This window comes from Gopherus flavomarginatus, chromosome 7, assembly GCF_025201925.1.
Source record: "Gopherus flavomarginatus isolate rGopFla2 chromosome 7, rGopFla2.mat.asm, whole genome shotgun sequence".
Lineage (NCBI taxonomy): Eukaryota > Metazoa > Chordata > Testudines > Testudinidae > Gopherus > Gopherus flavomarginatus.
Window position 1 is genome coordinate 7923002 of NC_066623.1, and position 20764 is coordinate 7943765.

The following is a 20764-nucleotide window of genomic DNA, read 5'->3' on the forward strand; positions in this document are numbered from 1 at the left end:
AACATAGGGGGTCTTCAATCTCTTTTCACCATTATTAATTCAAATCTCATGTTTGTTTACCTGTGAACTGTCCAACCTGCTGCTGGTAAGGGTTCTGTGCCTGATCTTGGTATTGAGGGGGTGGTCGGGTCAGGTGCCGCTGGAGCTGCTGCTCTTGTTGGTGCCGCTTTTCCTAAGAAAGGTTCAATGCAAGAGTTAAAAAAAAAAAAAAAAGAATCAATACTTAACTTCAAATGTGACTTCAAAGCTATCTATGCTTTGTTCAGAGGTCTGATAACTATGGGGGCTTTAATAGTGTTATATAGCCAACCCAGAAGAATACTCTCTTTTTACAGGGGTCAAATGCAGTAATTTTTATTTAAGAGAGAGGAAAGGACAGGAGGGCAGATTAGTGAACAGCGGTTGACAGACTTCTGATACACTCAGGGAAAAAAAAAAAAAGCACCAACTGAAAGCCAAGATGACTGAAACATGCATCAGAGGTTGATGCAATGCACATCTAAATGCTCTCAGATGCTAGGAAAACTGGAATGTCAGTCTTTCAAACACATTCCTATTCAGTAAATAGGCCTGAAGAGCTTTGTGTAAACTCAACCTCCCCATCCCCACCTACAAAAGTTGGTCCAATAAAAGATATTACCTCACCCAACCTGCCTCTCTAATATTCAGTAAATAGCTATTTTCAGTAACATTTCTGAAGACACTACAGGGAAAAAATGCACTTTTACACGACGTCCCCCACCATCAATACATCTCATTTTAAAGGGGCCCCGCAAAACAGAAAAGTGACTTTTCTTATTTTTATTATGCAACAAGAAGACTGAAAGGTTGTTTTAAAAGATTTCTCCAGCCTCTGCCTATCCCAGTTTTCCTAAAAGACCATGAAACATACTAGTTCTCTAGCTATGATAGAGAACCCATACCAGTGATGTTAACTCAGCTGGAGGAAAGCTCTCCATTAAAGAGTCAATAATCTTGCCTCTTTAATTTGGTGGAGAAAGCTCCCAAGCCATCTAACAAATCCACCAGCAAAAGCAGGGAACCAACAGTTGGCATTCGGGGGAAGTTGGTGGGAGGGAGGAATGAAAGGTATTAAAAAAGTCTTGTCAGGCTCTCTTTGAAGATCATAAACCCAAAGGGGCACTGACACAGTCAGAGGCACATTTGAGAGTAAGCACCGCTGGTCCTTCTTCTGGGGATTGGTCTTGAATGGCCAGGGAATTCTGGGAGACAGTCTCTAGGAGAGAATGATGTAAATTGTAGTCCCAGATCCTGCAACTGCCAGGCTATACTAAAAAGCTACCCCTGGCTCCGAAGATGAGAGCCGGAGTGAGGCAGAGGAGAAGCCTACAGGAAAGGAAGAAAAAGGACTCACATCAAGAAGTAAGCATTTGAAGGAAAGGTTTTCAGAGCAATACAGCAAGGGTATGGGGCTGAGGCCTGTAGTTGGGCTGTATAAGTAGGAGCATTGTCAGCAGATGGAGGGACGTGATCATTCCCCTCTATTCGGCATTGGTGAGGCCTCATCTGGAGTACTGTGCCCAGTCGTGTGTCCCATACTACAAGGAGGATGTGGAAGAATTAGAAGGAGTCCAGCGGAGGACAACTAAAGTGATCAGGGGGCTGGAGCACATGACTTATGAGGAGAGGTTGAGGGAACCGGGATTATTTAGTCTGCAGAAGAGAAGAATGAGGGGGGATTTGATAGCTGCTTTCAACTACTTGAAAGGGAGTTCCAAAGAGGATGGATCTAGACTGTGCTCAGTGGTACCAGATGACAGAACAAGGAGCAATGGTCTCAAGTTACAGTGGGGGAAGCTTAAGCTGGATATTAGGAAAAACTTTTTCACCAGGAGGGTGGTGAAGCACTGGAATAGGTTACCTAAGGAGGTGGTGGAATCTCCTTCCTTAGAGGTTTTTAAAGTCAGGCTTGACAAAGCCCTGGCTGGGGTGATTTAGTTGGGGGATTGGTCCTGCTTTGAGCAGGGGGTTGGACTATATGACCTCCTGAGGTCCCTTCCAACCCTGATATTCTATGATTCTATATATGCTTATTTAGGGGCCAGACTGCCTTGAGGGAGAAAAACTCTTCAAGCTGTGTGCCAATGTGGGAATACAGCACCAATATTAAGGGCAGTAGAGAGTTTACAGCTGCTCTAAGTTGATGGGAGAGAGCTCTACCGTTGGCTTAACTACTTCCATATTAGGAGAGATGAAAAAGACTAGGACTTTTCAGCCTGGAAAAGAGATGACTAAGAGGGGATATGATATAGGTCTATAAAATTCTGAATGGTATGGAAAAAGTGAATATGGAGTGTTATTTACCCTTTCACACAACATCAGAACCAAGGGTCACCCAAAGAAATTAATAGGCAGCAGGTTTAACACAAAAGAACTACTTCATACAACAGTCAACCTAGGGACCTCGTTCCAGGCGATGTTGTGAACATAAACTACAACTGCTCTCAAAAAAGAATTAAATAAGTTCATAGAGAATAACTATCAATGGCTATTAGCCAGGATGATCAGGGATGCAATTTCATACTCTGGGTGTCCTATGCCTACACTGGCCAAGGCTGGGAGTGGACAACAGGAGACAGATAACTCAATAATTACGCTGTTCTTTTCATTCCCTTTGAAACATGTGTCATTGGCCACAATCAGAAGACAGGATACTGGGCTAGATGGACCATTGATCTGACCCAGTTATGGCAGTTCTTACCTGTTCTGCTAGGAGTTGTTGCTGCCTCTGCCCTATTAGGAACTGCTGCTTCTGTTGCTCCATCAGCAAATGCTTTTGTTGCTGCTTCTGCTGGTCCAGTAACATCTGGTGTTGCTTCATTACCACTGCTTGCTGCTGATTACTGAGATAGGCTGTGTTGTTATGGTTACCTGCCATGGAAACACTGGAAGGCTGAGCACTGACACCAGGGCCTGGGACAGAAACAGGAACACGAGGAACACTGGGAGAAGGGTTTTGATCCTGCAGAATATAAATAACATCAGTTATAGGAGCGACTTGGGTACTAATGAATCTACAAGTGCTATATGAACATATTCAGGTCAGCAAGATCATCACTCATGACAAATGATTACATAACTAGAGAATGGCAAAGTGTTTTTATTACTCTCTCTCTTACAGGACACATATAATATAAAAATATCCCTAAGAAAACAGACACTTGGCAAGCTATATCCATTTTTGTGTTTTCACACAGTCGATTAATAAAATTCAGTGTAAAAATTGAGTGTAAAACAAATCTAGCAAAATATTTTTAATTCTCAATAAAGAAAGCTTCAGATTAACCCATGACAATGCCAGATTAACTGCCTGGAAAACAAAAAGAAACACAAGGTGGCCAAGGAAAAATGTGTATCAAGGGCCATATATGAATAAAGTGAATAGAGGACTATCTGGAGCTACACAACATTCATGGAAGGAGACTGCAGTGTCAATTTTATTTACAACACTTCCCCCATGCCTCATGCACATGAATGGCCCTATGTATGCTTCTACACAGCTAGGAGCACACTGCCAGATATTAATAGGAAGGTGTGGGGGGGGGGGAAAAATCCACAAATCACCCCTCTGACATCCTGCTACCATCCTGGTAGTGGACTAACTATTAATCTTCATTCAATCCTCCAGAACTTCAGCGCTGTTTTCAAAAGCATGTTGTAAGCCATTAAGTATAATATGCATCTGTGCTCTCAAAACCCTTTTTTGAAATGAAGAAACATTTTGAGTTGTACCCCCATTACGGTTATTTGGGAAATTTATTATAGGTAGAGATTAATTCAATTTAATAAACTACCAGGAACTATAGCATGTGATTAAGCAATACAAGATACCAATTCTGCAAGAATTTATACATTATTAGTTCCACTGAATTCTACAGCACTATTCATGTAAGTATTTGCATTCTCCACTAAGCCCCTGATCCTGCAGATAGCCTTTCAAGTATAATCCTCTCTCTACCATAGGCTTTTGCTTCCTTGATTAGGCTTCATACATCTTATTCATTCAACATTAATTACTCGCAGCATACCACAACTAGGGTGAAGTACACAAACTTTTTACATTTACTTGGGTGGCAGTATTTCAAATGAAGACTGCATTAAGCAAATTTGAGATACATTCTGTTTGAATGTGAAATTATACCTAGTAGATACCAACACAAATATCACAGCAATCCTGCTTCTTTCAGTTTATGATTGTACAGGTGAGCCTCATCTTATGCACATTTAACATGCGTGAATTCAGCTTTGCACGCTCAGCAAAAACAAAAGTGAGAACAACAACAATTTTAATACTGTACCTGTAGTGCGGGTGATTCCGCCCATTACACTCAATGTTATTTTGACTATATGCGATTTTCACTTTACGCACTGACAGTGGAACATAACCCCAGCATAAGATAAGACTCACCTGTATAACTGAATTATTGTTAACCAGATAAAACTATTTGGGGTGGGTGGGGGAGTTAAAAACCAAAACATAGTCCAAAAGCATGATTTTTAGTGTCCTGAACCGTTAGACGATCTCTAGAAGAGCTGACAAAAAAATTCAAAAAACAAAACAAAAACACAGACTAACAATACAGAGAAGTTTGGGTCTTTAGTTTAGCATCCAATATTTACTGTTTGATATTCGTGTATTTTCGCCACGTAGCTGAAAACTGCAGTGTGAAACTCTGCTCTTTTAGGAGTCAGAGACTTGAATGAACATAAGTGCTACCTATAAAATAGCAACAATATCAGAGAAGACAAATACTAAGTCTGCTTTGACAGTTTTACAGATAACCACATCAAAGTCTTATTTGCAGTTCCTATGGTTACCGTCAGACATCCTGCAACCCCAGCTTTAATCTTGATCATATTTTTCACACTTTTATTTTTTTTTAATTAAAAGTGTCAGATACTGGGGTGTGGGGCCAGCTCCTCTACTCCCAAGTTAATCAGATACTGTGAACCAAAAGTAATTGATATTGCACTGTATAAGGGCTGGTCTACACAAACTTGCAGCAAATTAACTAGATCTGTTTTAATTAACATCTTTTGTTATTTCAATGCACACTGATGTGTGGAACTGCAAGTCAGCAAACATGAAAAAAAAAACAGCTGTTGAGGTGTTACTTCCCCCTCATTTTATCAGTGCTGTGTTGAAAGTGACTTCCAAAAGGAAAAAAACTGGAATGATGCCTTCTTTGCTTTTCATGAACTATAAGGTAGCTCTAATTTACAAAAAAAAATTCTGCTTGGTCTTTACCTTAGAATAGGGGTGTGCAAACTTTTTGGCCCGAGAGCCACATCTGGGTATAGAAATTGTGTAGTGAGCCATGAATGCTCATGAAATTGGGGTGTGGGAGGGGGTGAGGGCTCTGGCTGGGGGTGCAGGCTTCAGGGTGGGGCCAGAAATTAGGAGTTCAGGGTGTGGGAGGGGGCTCTGGGCTGGGACTGAAGGGTTCAGAGGATGGGATCAAGGCTGGGGCAAGGGGTTGAGGTGGGGGGTGGCGGCGGCGGCGGCTCAGAGCAGCGCTTACCTCAAGTGGCTCCTGAAAGCAGTGGCATGTCCTTTCTCCAGCTCCTACGCGGAGCGCAGCCAGGCGGCTCTGCTGTGCACTGACCCATCCGCAGGCACTGCCTCCACAGCTCCCAGCATAGGAGCCAGAGGGGGGAAAATACTGCTGCCTCCAGGAGCTGTGCGGAGCTCAAGACCCCGCTCCCTAGCAGGAATTCAAGGGCCGGATCCAAACAGCCGGCTGGTCGAATCTGGCCCACAGACTGTAGTTTGCCCACCCCTGCCTTAGAAGCATCAAATCATTCTTTCCTGTTTTTTGATTGAGGTAATCTTGAAGAACCATATTACTGGAATAAGAGCTCTAACAGCCTTTAGCTGGAGAGACAGGCTTACAGTTTTTAAAAAGATCTTTTCTCTCAACTGTTCCACAAGCATGTGTATTCCAGGTATTAAACACTACAGTTTTAAATATTCTGACAAGTCACCCTTAATTGCACAGATTTATATTTGTGATACCATTTGTTTATTTGTATCCTATTAGTTCTACAGTCTTCCAGGATTAACAGAGTAGACAAGACATGAGTTTTTTTAACGTAAAAAAAGCACTACAAGCCTTTTGGGGAAAAAAGCATTAGTACACCGTAAAGCAAAAGAGGACTAACTAATTTTTTTCCTTTGTAGGTCACCTTTTATTCTGCATACTGTACTCCTGGAGGAATTCTGCACCAAAAAATTAAAAATTCTGTGCACAATTTTAAAATTCTGCATATTTTATTCGTCAAAACGCTATATAATCATGGCAGTTTCAGTTATTCTGGTAACTTATTTCAAAATATCTGTCAGCAATTATGTCTGTAACAACACAGACACACACACACACAAATTCCCCCAGGACTAGAGTGTTAAAGAAACCCCCTAAAACAACCCAGTTCCTGGTTCTTCCCCCTCCCTCAGTCAGACACCGTCAGATACCTGCACCCCCTCCCTTCCCCAGAGCCCAGCCACTGGCCCCCCCATACGAGACACTCATACCCCTTCACACCAGAGCCCAGGGATTTAGAGGGAGAAACAGCATGATGCTGGGTCCCAGGCTTGTATGGTGTTTCCTGCGTGGTGCAGCCTTTCTGCAGCTGCTGGAAATCCTCCAGCTCCTCCTCCCACAGCAACATCATCTATTTGAGAGCTGGGTGCTCTGCTGGATCCAGCAACCCCTAGTGGCAACCAGCAGCTCTGCAGCCCATATTTGCAAGGTAAAAAGGAAATTCTGTGCACAACATTAATTCAGTGCAAATTCTGCATTGCACATTAGCACAGAATTCTCCCAAGAGTAAAACTGCCTCACGTAGACAAATATTACCACTGTCAATTTCCACTGGGGGCAGGGGGGAAATAAATCTCAGCTGTTGAAGAGGTTTGTAAGATAAACAATCCTTAGATTTCACTTAAAACACAGTCCATTTGTTCTCCCAATGGCCCCCAACTGCTCAAATGAGCCACAACACCCTCAGAAGTAAACAGACCTAAGGTCTTCAAACAAGTCACCCAAGAAGAGGAGACACTGATTGAAAAGAAAAGTAAAGTTTCTTTGAGAATTATTTTTAAGTTTTAAACAAGAAATTTTAGATAAATGTTTACAAAGTTTTCAAGTATCTTTACAGATAGCGACTTTTATATTAAGGAATTTGGTTCCCACATGCTGTATTAAGTTGGAAATATTTTTTACCAGCCTAGTTATTAGTATTAGCTATTAGACACTATACTCAATGAAAATTTGTTTATTTCTAGATGGTTTTTCCTTGGTCATGTCTTGGTTTTGCTTGCTTTAGAATGGAAAATTAGGATATTCAGTAAACTGTATTTCCAAATAATTGCAACTAATAATTGGATTTAGTCCTACCCACCCAGCACTCCAAGTTCTGTTACTTCACAATGGTAATGGCCCTGAACATTTACCTGGCTGTGTGGTACTAGAGGTCTGTAGGCAATATTTCCAGACTTCTGCTTCACCAGGAACATCCCATTTTGTTCTTCACTCATCTGAGGCAGTGGCGGTTGCTGGCGCTGCTGAAGATATGCCAACATAGGTGGCTTGTTCTGGCCAGGTACTGTAACTCCTTGCTCACACTCTGCTTTGTAATGGGAAAGGGGTTTTGTGTTGCCATAATCTAGCATGGAGCCTTGGCTATTTACAGGGTTCTGGTTCAGGCTGTTTGACTGATGACTCAACATATTCACATGGTAATTGCCTCCATTCCTGGGAGAACTCTTATTTGTCATACTAGGAATTACGAGTTTCTGGTTACTGAAGTCCTGTTGGTAAACTGAAGGACTGGTGGGATTGTCCATTGTGTAGGGGACACCCAGTGGACTATGAGAAGGTCCAGACTGCTGCCAGCTGGACAGCTGACTGGTTTGATGGACTTGCGAAGCCTGCTGCTGGTTCTGCAACATCTGGTCTCTCTTCTGCTTAGCAGCCATCTGTTGAAGTTGGTGAGCAGAGGACATTTCTTTGGCATTTCCTGTGCCCTGTCCAGATAATAATACATTGGGTAGAGGCCTCTGCACATTTTGAGACTGGTTTGATGCCTGCATCATAGACTGGTTAGGATTTTCAATCACTGGCTGACTGGAAGACTGGAACATAGTCTGAGAGCCCCCAACTGCTGGAGAAGCAGCACTAACAGGTACAGAGGAGGCTCCAATGAATGTTGGACCTGAAGAAGTGGATCTGACTTGTGGAGACCCCATCTGCTGTTCCTGTTCAAAGGCTGCTGGGGAAAATTCAGTCTTTATGTTAATGTCTTGTGGCAATGGAGTTTGTGCAGCTGAATTTGAAGAATCTGCATCCTTCTTCTCCTCAAAGTCTTCATTAAATAGATCCTTCATGTCTTCATCGGGCACTGATCTATTAAGTTCATCAATGAGCTCCTTCCATTCCTGCTCATTAAGATTAAGATCAGGCATCAAGTTGTTCTGAGATATAGAACCACCTGCTCCAGCAATCATACAAGGAAGGTCATCCACAGGCTCTTGCTTGAGCTCTTTGTTCAAACCCAAAGAAAATGAGTCATCAGCATCACTACGCCCATTCAGCTGAAGGTTAGAATCTGGAAGACACTTTTTACTGATGCTGTCCAGTCCTACTGAATGTTTTCCATTGAGCTGTAAGGTATCTCCACCGGAAGATTTCTTGTCAAGTTGATGAAGTGGGGATAAAGGAGGTATACCATTGGAGGAGCCACTTACCCCACCAAGACCATCCTCACGACGTAATTTCTTGGACACAGAAAACATATCCCCATACCCATTCTGTTGATCTCCATTCTGAGGGGAAGCAGCGCTATCAAGTTTTCTTTTCACCGTCTCATGGAGCTGCTGGAAGAAAAAAGCCATTTTAAATGTTTTATACATTTCACTACAATATGACCATCATCTCCTATCATATCGACAGCTAGTCCAGCTCTTTCTATCCTCAAACATCCAAAGGCTAAAGTTTCTACTATAATGGCACACTGCATAATGAGTGAATGTTTCTGAACCAACAGATTTTACTCAGCACTTCAGGATATGCTGAACACAACAACTCTTGAACACAAGAGCAGCTTACAAAAATGGAAGACAAGTCTTTCCTCTGCCATGAGCAAGCTCTTTTGCAAGCCATCTCCCTATGGACATCTTCTGCTCAAGAAAGATTAAGCCTTTAAAATTGTCTTAAATCATAACTTCCTGCTTTGAATGGAAGCAAAAAAAGCTAAAGAATCTAAAACCTACAGACAGAGGGAAAAAAGTGTATAGAAATTATTGAACCTTTCCCTCTTCAGAAATCTAACATATTGACGCAAGTTTTTTTTTGCAGGTTTTTTTTTGTTTTTTGAATGAGATGTTATATAGATAACTTTAAGAGATAAGTATTTGGGGTGAGAGAAGGTCTGCTATGCTATAAGCCATTTATATAGTGGTCTCATTTATATGCTAAGGTAAATAGCTCATCAATGTAAATTCTTTGTACACAAATCATTGTTTTGTGCAAACATTAACCCTTCTATAAATACTTTATGATTCACGCTTATCTAAAAGCGATTCAAAGCACACTGATCAGTGTTCCTATGTCACATTGGGATGAATTTGAGTGACATTTTCTTCCCAAAGTATTTAATTGCCTAGCATACATACTACCACCATGGACAAATCAAACAGCTTACTGCTAACCCTATACAGGTAGCTTGCCTCACCAGACTGTACATGCAGGTTCTCTGATTTCATAGTGCCATATAGAAGCAGTAGAGGGAACAGCATCAGATCTAGTCAGTCATGTCATTACAAAAGCTTGGGATCCTCCATTCTTATCATCTCCTCTGACAGTACTCAATCTATAACTTGCTACCAGTGATGCTAAACAAGGCTTGAAGCGTGAACAGGAATCTTTCCCAGCAAATGTCAGAAACAAAGCTTAATTTTAAAAAATAAACGCCATCTACATTGGGATATTATATGCAAACTCCTAGTGTGTAAACACTGCAACAGCAGAGTGCTGTGTGTTTGGAGCAGGGTGGCTTCTGCTATCACCTCCTCATCTGGGATGCCAAGGACCCCTACACACTGCCTTAAGTAAGGATGGCTGCAGAATCCTCACAAGATGCATCAGCCGTACAACAGCTCTCTGATATGGTAGAAAAAAGCCTGTCTTTTTTTAAAAAATACACTAAATGGAGCCTCCCTACCCAGTCCTCTCTTCCATGTTCTTGAATGGGATAAGCCCAGATAAAGAGGAGGGAAACCTCAGTCTCGCATCATTCAAGCAGAGTCAGTAAAAATAGATTTGTGGGGGTGGGGGGGGGACATATACACTGATTTAGGGATAGCAGCTTTAGTTAATATATCAAAATGGTAGCAAAGTATCAATTGATTTTAGGAGGGAACATTGATTATTTTGATGTCTGCATGGATAGGGTGGTGCTATAGTTTAATTTGAAGCACAGAATTCAACTAGCAGAAGACCAGGATCTTCCAGCCCTAGCCTGGGAATGGTTGGAAGAGGTATCTGACCACTGGGAGACTAGGCACAAATGGGTAAGGCTGGAGGATGAACATGAGATACTGGTGTATTTTGGCTTGAAGAGTAGGCTTATAGCTTAGGCTAGGAAGTGTTGGGTAAATTTTTCAAGCCTTGGCTATAAAGAATAAAACCCACACATTTGATAAAAATCTGGATTTGCTTTTTGTTAGAAAATGTTGCTGGCTCTGCATTAATTTTCTTTTTTGTAATTAATTGACCAAGCAGCACAGTACAGATGCAATATTCGCCTTTCAGCATGTTTCCTATTGTTTAGTCAGTTTCTCAACTGGGATAATTGAAGCACAAGGTAGTTGAGTAACTTGCCCACAGTCACATAGTGAGTCAATGGCTCAGATCAAAAATAGGATCCTCCTTTGCTTTAAACCATTAGACAACACTCCCTCAATACTCACATGCAGGTAGCTTCAGAAAGAGCTGAAACCCAAAAGCGGTGATTGAACTTTTAATACTGAATATATTCTTCCCACAGTTGGAGCAAATTCTTATGTTAAGAACATATACCTTACATCTTTCTTAGTATCTCCTCAAACTTTAGAAACTTCCCATTCATTTGAAAGCGCACGGGTGTTAAAATGATTTTGTTAGTGCTCAGATATCTGACCACTAATAGTAACAATTTCATCATGGAGACAGTCCAAAAAAAACAACAAAAAACAAAAAAAAACAAACAAAAAAAACACAAACCACTTTATCACCTCAAGCTGTACTTGCGTCTTCGCTCCAAAGTGGAGTGAATTAAAAAACAAAAACTTATCTTTCATAAAATTACTAAGAGTGTGTATGTGAGGTAAGTTGATTTTTAAGAACTGATTAAGATACACCTTGCTTAGCCTCATCGAAGTCAGAGGACATTCTAAAGACATCTGGGCCTGTATGCAGCATCCTGTACAGATGCTGCAGAAAAAATTGCCTACATATTTGTTATTGTTGACATCAATGCACAAAGTTTAAGCCTAAGAGAGATCTGTTAGCAAAACACTGGGTTTGGGCTTATATACAAGCTATTAACTGACTTCACCTTCTTGCTGGTTTATTTTTTATTTCTAAAAAAGCCAAGAGTGCATTTGGATACGTGGATTTCCCCAATGGCAAGACATAGCTGCAAAAGTTTCCAACAGCCAAAATCCTTTTTTCCTGTATGTCAATATTTGTGCCTTTGAAGATTAAAAGTAGTAATGGAACTCAAAGTCCTCCCAATTCGTAAAGTTGGGTAGTTGCCTTGCAGATTACTCACCTTTATTTTGTGGGGTATCCCTTTCTGAAGGGAAGACTAAACAAAATTTTCCACATATCAGTTCTTGGCTTCTGCTGAGTAGAAAAATGATATGTTTGCCAAATCAAAGTGCAGTGACAAGACCTATACTTCTTGGGTGCAGTTCCAAGTACAGCCAGTTCACAAAATCCTGGCAGCTGTGAGTTATGAGTCAGTCAGTCAGTCAAACTCCATGAACAATCAGCAGCCCAATCAAAGAGATCTTGAAGCAAGAAAATCCTGTTCTATTATGATGAAAGCCCAAAAGGAAGAGAAACACTGTTTGCTGGTGTGTAAGGAAAGCTGTTTAGACTGTTTAGGTATGTTGGCCATTGTCATCATGCTAAGTGCAGTGGCCTTTTGGCATGCTGCTCTTGCTAGTTGTTCATAGGACAAATCATTTAATCCAGTGATCCCTAAACTGAGGCACACCTCCCTATGGAGGAACGGAGGAATATATTTTGGAGGGTGCGGGGGGGGGGGGAGAAGACAGGCAGCAGGGCCTGGCCAGCCCCCACAGGGAGTGGGGAGGGAGTGCCACCCAGCTCTGGCCCCAGCCACAGTTCCACTCCCAAGCCAGTTCTGCCCTCATTCTTTCTCCTCCCCCAGCTCCACCTTCAGCCCAAGCACCTCTGCTGAGCCAACTGTGTTGTAACAGAGGGGGTGTATGGACGGATTCCATTACTGGTAAGTCGGGGGGTGGGGGGAAAACACACAACAGGAAAAGTTTGGGCACCACTGATTTAAACAATTTGAGCCAGTGTCTTCCCATTCACATGAGATCAGCATTGGATTTCCAAGTCTGATTTCTCTCCCTCTCAAAGCTGGAAGCATTGAAGCAGCATCATATTCAGGGCCTTAGTGAAAGAAGAGTCAAAATACTGTGCTGCAGACCTTTAAATTGACTTAGGCCTTACCTACAATGGCATTTTTGTACCACTGCAAGCAAGTCACCTTACACACTAGTGTGCTGCATCTATATTAGGAGTTTGCACCAATGCAGCAACCTCACTGCCAAAAGGACAAGCATGGACAAGGCTTTAACCCATCAGGTTAGCTTCAATGAAGCCAAGCTCATCAAGCCCTCCTTACTAGGCAAGTAGACTACCAGGATATAATGCCTTCAGGGGAATAGTGATCATAAACTAATGGAGAAATCTAATAAGGAGAACTAGGAGGGCCTCAGGAGTCCAGAAGTGGGAAGAGCTGGAAACCCAGCCATTACACATCCATCTGCAGAGATCAAATCTTTAAAACAGCATTACTTATGGTGAGGAGAAAAAAGATTCTCTTCTGGCTTTAACTATTTCACATACTATTGTTGGAAGTATCACATCAGGTTATTTAGCAAAAAGATTTAAGAAAAATACTCCTCTTTCTTCAGTTTACCTTGCACATTTGATAGTATTTTCCATATATACTCAGTTTCCTGTTTGTCCATGTCTCTTACAGCAACAGGGAAAAAGCATTTTTTAAAATAGAAAAATATGTTATTGCAAAAGTCACAAAAATTAGCAGAGACCTAGTGTAGTACCTGACTTAATAGTTATTTGAAACTGTTCAGATTTCAAATTGGCATCCCTTACGTAGATCAGCTTTACATCAACATTACTAAGTTGGAGACTAGAAATAAAGTGTGGCTCTCACATTTAACAGTAATTTCAAAATAGTAGTGGATAGTCTCCTTATCTAACTATAATAGATATTAAAGGGACAGTCAAATCCTATTTTTGAAAATTCTGTACTTTGTTATACTATCTTGAGCATTATAAGTTGAAGGTTAATACAAATTTGGTTTTTTGATGTTTATTTTGTGTATCTGCTATGCACATAGTCAGCAATCCTAAAAGTTGAACTGATCTAGAAAATATAACACAATGTAGTTTTCTCCAAAATCAAAGTTAGTAATAAACACTGATTTCTTAGAGCATGCTTATCTCCCTGTGCCAAACCATGATTAGGAGCAACTGATAAATATTTTTAGAAGTATTACTATTTCAGTACTGCCTACAAGCTCCAGCTGAGATCAGTCTCACTGTGTTAGGCCCTGCACAAACATAGAAGACAGTCCCTGTCTGCCTGGACAATGGCTGAATCTCACTCAAGAGCTAACCTCGTGAGGTGGAAATAGATGCACTATGTGAGGTCATGATCTGGGAGTAAATACAGAGTATTTTAAATGATTTTCTTATTAATACTATACATTAGGAATGTCTCTACTTTTCATAAATAGCTTTTATAACTATGTTCTGCTTCTTTCAAGAAAAGCATTTTATTACCAAATCTGTTCCCATAGCCTGGTGAGCATTCTAGGGTGTCAGAGAACCACAACAATGGACTAATTTTAATTTGACTTTTACTTTCATTCCAAAAAATGTGTGTGTTTGGGAGGCAGCTTAGCTTGGGAGGCAACTGACAGACAAACAGCTACAGATGTGCATGTATAAAAATGTAAAAGCAGCAAAGTGTCCTGTGGCACCTTATAGACTAACAGACGTTTTGGAGCATGAGCTTTCGTGGGTGAATACCCACTTTGTCAGATGCATGCATCTGACGAAGTGGGTATTCACCCACGAAAGCTCATGCTCCAAAACGTCTGTTAGTCTATAAGGTGCCACAGGACACTTCGCTGCTTTTACAGATCCAGACTAACACAGCTACCCCTCTGATATAAAAATGTAAGCACCTGTATTATTCACAATAGGCAGCTTCTGCTACAGGAACTGTTCTGCTGAATCAAAACTGCTATGCTTTAAGCAGCAATGCTAGGTTCTCCACCTAAGTTGAACTTCAGCAGTACTGATCACTCCTAGTTCTTTACAGTTTAGGAAACACCACTGCAGGCCTTAGCAATCCAATAAAAAAAGTGTTTTAAGCACATTGCAACAACTTGTGCGAAGAAAAAGCAGACAAAAAAACCTGCTTGAGTTGTTTGGCAACAAACTATCAGACTTGTCAGCAGATGATGGCAATGGTGTAATTATGGTGAGATGACACTACATTTACGAATAATTTTGCAATACTCTACTATATTTTGCTATTTTGGGGCCGAAAAGTAGTTAAACCATTTCTGACATCCACACACAGCTAATGCTTCCTCCTCCTCCCGTTGTCCCCTGCGCCCCCCCCCGCCCCAAAAAAGGTTTCAAATAAGTTAAATTGCAACACTAGGAACCTTTGCAAGTCCAATCCAAACAATACTTCATTTATTTTCTGCTACTACTCTAGATCTTAAAGTCAGGACATAAGTATAGTTTTCCCCACTTTCTTTTACTTTGTGTCATTCATCTTTTACTTCTGGACAACCCACTGCCATAGGAGCAGGTAAAATGTACTTTGTTGTGGGCAGAAAAACAACCCCAAAAACAGACTGTGGTTATTTGCAGGAAAACAATCGCTTGGTTTGTCAAATAGAATTTCAGCAATGTAAAGCAAGTTTTTCTTTTTTTAAAATAAAAGTTTTAATATTTAAATTTAAGCAAGGGATAGAAAGATTTGATGTCCATTATAACAGGAGTTAAAGGGGTTTTTTTACACGTTTAAGCAAGATTTATTTCATTCTTTTGTGGTAAAAACTGTCTGAATTCTGTTTATTTATATATACACATTATATTAACTGACTGTTCTGGGGCTTGTTGTTTGTAGTAGTATGGGGGAATCTGTCCCTCTTGAAGAACTTAAGGTTTTTGCAGGTGAGAGTGGGATAAAAATGCAAGAAATAATGCAGGAGTGGGTACTGCAGGGCAGGACCGGAGTGGGATTAAAAAAATTATCCCACACAGGCTCTAATCTAGGACACCTTTATTTCACTGGGGTTAAACAGAGCAGAGAGGTAATTTTCAGTGTAAACATCTCTTCACATCAGACTCAACTAACTGCTCAGCTGCTAAAGACTAATATTGTGTGCTCTTAAGATTTAAGAAGAATCTTTCCCCATTACAGACAATCAAACTGAGCTTTCCTGGCCACTGTAGAAATATCATTCTAGGTTTTGAGGCAAGACTAGAAAAAGTGAATCACCTATACAACAGCTGTTCACTGATGAAAGCAAGTAATAAGAAATGTGTAAGCAGGTCTGTTTAGTGCTGGTTGGTCTCCTGGCTAGGAGAGCACAACATGAAATAAGCAGTGGAGATGAAAATCCAAATCTTTGAATTATTCCAAATCCTGTATCAGAAAGAGACTTCCTAATAGTGAGCTTTTGCGTCCATGTTAAGAGTCTTTCTAGGGAAATTGAAGGACCCCCGCCCACACACTATGGACATTTACAAGGAAGTTTACCTTAAAGCACTGGAAGAAACTGAAAGCAGCAGTTCTAGACTGGAAATTAGGAAAAGAAGAAGAGGTGTGCTATATGACCTTTAAGTCTTTTTTTTCTAATGTAAATGTTTCTGAAACACAAGATTAACATGAGGGATACCCAGTTATCCAAATACTAACACTTGCCTTCATAAGGCAGAAAATAGTTAAGACTGAAATGGAAATCTGACATTTCTATATAAAGGACATTTTAAAACCTTAAAAATAGCCTCACATTAAAAGAGGAAACTAAACATTGTTTCCCCCTTTTTTTTTTAAACTGGAGGACTAGCTTAGGTAGCACACACCCTCAACTAAAAGTATTTCTGTGTCACAGCATATTCATCCTGGCAAACACACAGAGGATTAAAGTGACCCACACTTCTGTTTACGCCCCAAGATTGTCTTGTTTCGGGGTCTAAAACAAAGAAATAACTATCAGACAAAGCACTTGATTTCTAACATCCCATGTGGGGATCACCACCACATAAAATGCCAAAAAAGAAATGAAGGTGCTCCCCTTGCACTATTCTGAACTGCTATTGAGTACACACAGCACCTTGGAATTCACAAGCAACTAAATACAGTTGTTTAGCATCTGATGACCTATAATGAAAGGACATTTCTGTACAGCTTGGCAGCTCACCTGCATTTTTATTACAAGTGGCTTAAAAAAAAAAAAACGAACATCAGTGTTCCATTAGCTTTAAATGAAAGTAGCACTATACGGAGCAAAGCCTTCTCGAAAATGTTTTACATGGATCTCTTTCAAAAAAGTTCCATGTAACTCAACAGCAGCATTGGCTGGTGTATTACCTGGTTAATGGCTTACCTAACATTATTTTGAAAGGAACATATCAAGATATTTTAAAACAAAATAATTTTGTTGTGAAAACACAGGTTTAATGAACATTTCAGACAATACTCCACCCCCTCCCACCACAGCATGCTCAGTTTTGATATTTGTTACCTGACTGTTGGTGGTGAAACATCAGGATCTGGGTTAAAGTAGTATAGACTACACCAAAGAACTGAAATAAGCAACATACAAAGAGGGATTTTTTTTAGTTGAATTACCAAATGATCCAATTTTATAACCGAGTAACAAGATGAAGCAGCGGCAGCAATTTATCTTAGTCGTGTATACTAGGAAAGAAGCAACAGGTCAGCACGAGGAAGAGTCATTCATACACTAAAGGCCTCCTCTGTTGTGTAAATCAACAGTTGGAGGCAGCTTCCTGTACAAGAAGGGCTTCCCTAGATGCACAGTGCACTTCAAAACCACACTGTTCTTGGGGAATTTAGATTCCTCATTATAATGCAAGCTAATAAGACGAAATCCACATACAGAGCAACTTAAAATAAATGCCAGCAGTGATTCAAGACATTTTTTCAGAGGTTCAGTATGAAAAAGTGTGCTTACAGTCTAAGCAAGTGGATTCAGCGTGTTAATCTATATTATCTAATGAACTGAACGAGCCACAAGTGTGAATCCCTAAGGTCCAGATGCAAAGCAAGCAGAAGCCTTAATTTTATGATCAACAAAACAGGCATTTAAATCCTGGGTTCCACCACAAATCTTCATTCAAAATCCAGCCTGCTAAGCAAAGTCTCCCTGAAGTGATATAGATATTCTCATTAGGAAAGTACAAATTGTTCCTTCTTTCAAGGATTTTTCTCCTCTTCTATTGTGTGAAGTTTTTGATTCAATCATAAGGATTGTTTTCTTCAGAAGGGGACAAGAATCCAAAGGACTCATCAGAAAGACATGTGTCCCACCACTTAAGAGATAAGAAATGATTCACTCAAGTGATACTTGTCGTTCACATTACAACCATGAAAAATGCAAGTTTGTAATCATAGTCATACTACAGGCTAATTCACTGTGACTGATTCTTCTTGTCTTATGTAGTCATATATTCCCGTACACAGTGAACATAAAATGCTACCATTGGTGCGACCAGACATTTCTGATTTAATAGTATTTTACATCCTTTTTTCACTTGGATGAGTGTAAAAAAGTGGCGAATCATGCCCTCTTTTTCCATCTAGATTTGATCAGTGCTCAGGAAACCAAACAAACTACACTGCATTCCACAACTTCAGTGTGGGCTGCATAACACAAAAGGTAGTTAGTTAATTTGTTTAAAATAAATAATTGAATAAAAGCATCAAGCATCTCATGGACACGTCCAACATGCCAGATTTTACCCTGGAGAATTCACTTCCAAATCCCAAAGGCAAGTTAAAGACAAATTTGTGACTACTACTTTTGGCTGTAACTTGAATCAAGTATCTATAAATGGGTCCTAGTGAATATTCCTCCAAGACAGTTATCTTACATAAAACTGTGATGTTAAATATGCATATAGCTGGAAAGGTGCTCGATTAATGGCAAGAGGCATCTTGAAAAAGGAGGTCAGGATAATAGTTTTATGATGGACTTTGGGATACAGTTTAGAAACTTTACTTTTCTATGAAGACAGTGGGTCACTTTTTAAAATGTGTTCTGCTACACTGCATTTCCCTGCTCCTTAGCCATATCATACAGACCACTTTAAAGAGCCAAGAACAAACTAAATACCTATACTGATGCACATAAAACATTATTTACAGGACATATTCACAACCAGTAGTGCTAGTGAGAAGAAAGGTTATCCTTTTGAAAATCAAGCATTTTTAAATGGGTGGCGAATGATCAGTGTATTGGTCAATTAGTTCACATCCAGCAGAAAAAGTGGCAAATCATCAGCTGCCTTTCTAGCACCATTTCATTTAGTTGTTTGCACTGTGGTGTAGTATTAATGGATGTTATTATTCTGAAAAGCAGAAAACGTCTAGTTCGTAAGAATTGTCTTTACCAAACAACTAGAACCACTGACTAATGCCTGACAGCTTCGATCTCCCTTCTTGTTCATTTCCAAACAAACAGAACTATGTAAACAGTCACAGAACAAGTACTACCCGGTTGCTCCTGCAGAGACGACTGAGAGTCAGTTTGTCAGAACATAAATAGCCAGGCTACATGGAGCACAATTCTAAGCTGCTAAAACATCTGTGATTGTTCTAAATGGAAGTTACCCCTGTCCCTTCCGTATCCGTTGCTGGCCACTTCTGCATGTGTAATCAATGCAGGAGGATGGCAGTCGCTCAGTTTTAGTATGGACTGCACAGGGACCTAACAATGTAACCCTCCCTCCTGCCAGTATGGGCCATGATTCCAACGCTAGAAGGGTTGGAGGGCTCCTCTCCTACACCAGCCTGGACGGGGAAGTAGCTGTGCCAGCTGGGCACTGTCTCACCCACCACGACCTCGGGGCCCACTCAGGAACAAGCTGCTCCTTACCGCTATCAGGGTACTGCTGCGGCCGTGCTGCTCGCTGCTCGCGGCGTCAGTGTCGAGGCCGTTGGCTCCAGTCCTGTCGGCGTTGCCCGCAACCACAGCAGGAGGAGGAGGAGGGGCAGGCGGCGGCGGCGCCGGGGGAGGCTGGCGGTGTTTCCCGGCCCGCTTGGCCTTGGCCTGCAGGCAGCGCTGGTGCAAAGCGAAGGTTTGTTGGCGCTCCAGCTCCAGGCGCTCTGGGGACACGGCCTGGTAGCGGGACTCGCAGGCGCTGTGGTGCCGCCGGCACAGCTCTATGCGCCGGCGGAGCCGCTCCATCACCGCGCTGTGCCGCGGCACCACGAACTCCGCCATGGGGCAGGGGGGCAGCACCATGGGCCGGGGACCGAGGGGGCCGCCGCCGTTCACCGGCTCCTCACGCCGACCCCACCATGGCCAGGACACCGACAAGGGAGAGACCGGGGTTCACCTCGGACCCTACCCAGGCAGCCCTCAGGCCTCGCCCCCTCCCACCCGGGTTCCCTCAGGCCTCGCCCACCCCCCACTTCCTTCTCTCTCGGGTCCGGCCCGACTCCGTTCCCCGCACCCTGCTTCCTCCTTCGGCCCGCTGCCGCTCCCTCCACCCCAGTGCTGCCCGGCCGGAGCCCGCTCCGCTTCCCCTCAGGCGCGGCGGCCGCCTCGCTCAGGCCCAAACCCCCGACTCCCCATTGTTAGCTACGCGGCCGCCATCTTGAATTTGCTTTTCCCCTTAAGAGCCGAGTTCAGAATAAATAGGCGGAGCTTCCTGGGTGGTGTCTGACGTCACGTATACGTAAGTGCGTCGCGGGAGACGGACAATTTCTCAAGCCCAGCGGATTGGTGGAGCGGGGAGAAATGGGTGTGGCCTAATGACGATGCTGTGGGCGGTGACCCTAACCGTATTTAAAAGGCATCGAGGAGGAAGAGGCGGGGGTAGTTTGGAAGCGGCGAATGAGAAGTGCGGGCAGGGGTTAGGTGTGATTGACAAGTTAGAACATCCTTCTCCAGCCTGTAGAGGGCGCGGGAAGCCAGCAGGGCGCATTATCCCCTCCCCCGTCCTGCTAGAGGTCTGATGAATGAAGAATTAAAGAACAGAAGTAGTAGAAAGCAGCAAAGAGTCCTAGGGCACCTTGTAGACTAACGGCAGTATTGGAGCATAAGCTTTCAGGCACGAATACCCCCACATGCCACTGATGAAGTGGGTATTCACCCGCTCCCAAAAGCTTATGCTCCCAGTACTTCTGGTACTCTATAAAA

The 20764-nt window shown here is 42.0% G+C and overlaps 1 protein-coding gene across 2 annotated transcripts in view; it reads right to left on the reverse strand.

Annotated features, from left to right (window-relative positions):
* Nucleotides 1–20008, reverse strand: part of MAML1 (mastermind like transcriptional coactivator 1) — a 28040-nt gene extending 8032 nt beyond the window's left edge. Inside the window, exons 1-4 of one of the 2 annotated variants that reach the window (XM_050961521.1) lie at nt 19496–20008; nt 7475–8893; nt 2723–2983; nt 61–172 (exon numbers count right to left, since the gene is read on the reverse strand). In XM_050961521.1, coding sequence (XP_050817478.1) covers nt 61–172; nt 2723–2983; nt 7475–8893; nt 19496–19864 — 2161 coding nt within the window. In that variant the 5' untranslated portion in view covers nt 19865–20008. Of the gene's footprint in view, nt 1–60; nt 173–2722; nt 2984–7474; nt 8897–19495 lie in introns of both variants that reach the window. The other variant, XM_050961520.1, reaches the window with a different exon arrangement.
* Nucleotides 20009–20764: the final 756 nt, after the last annotated feature.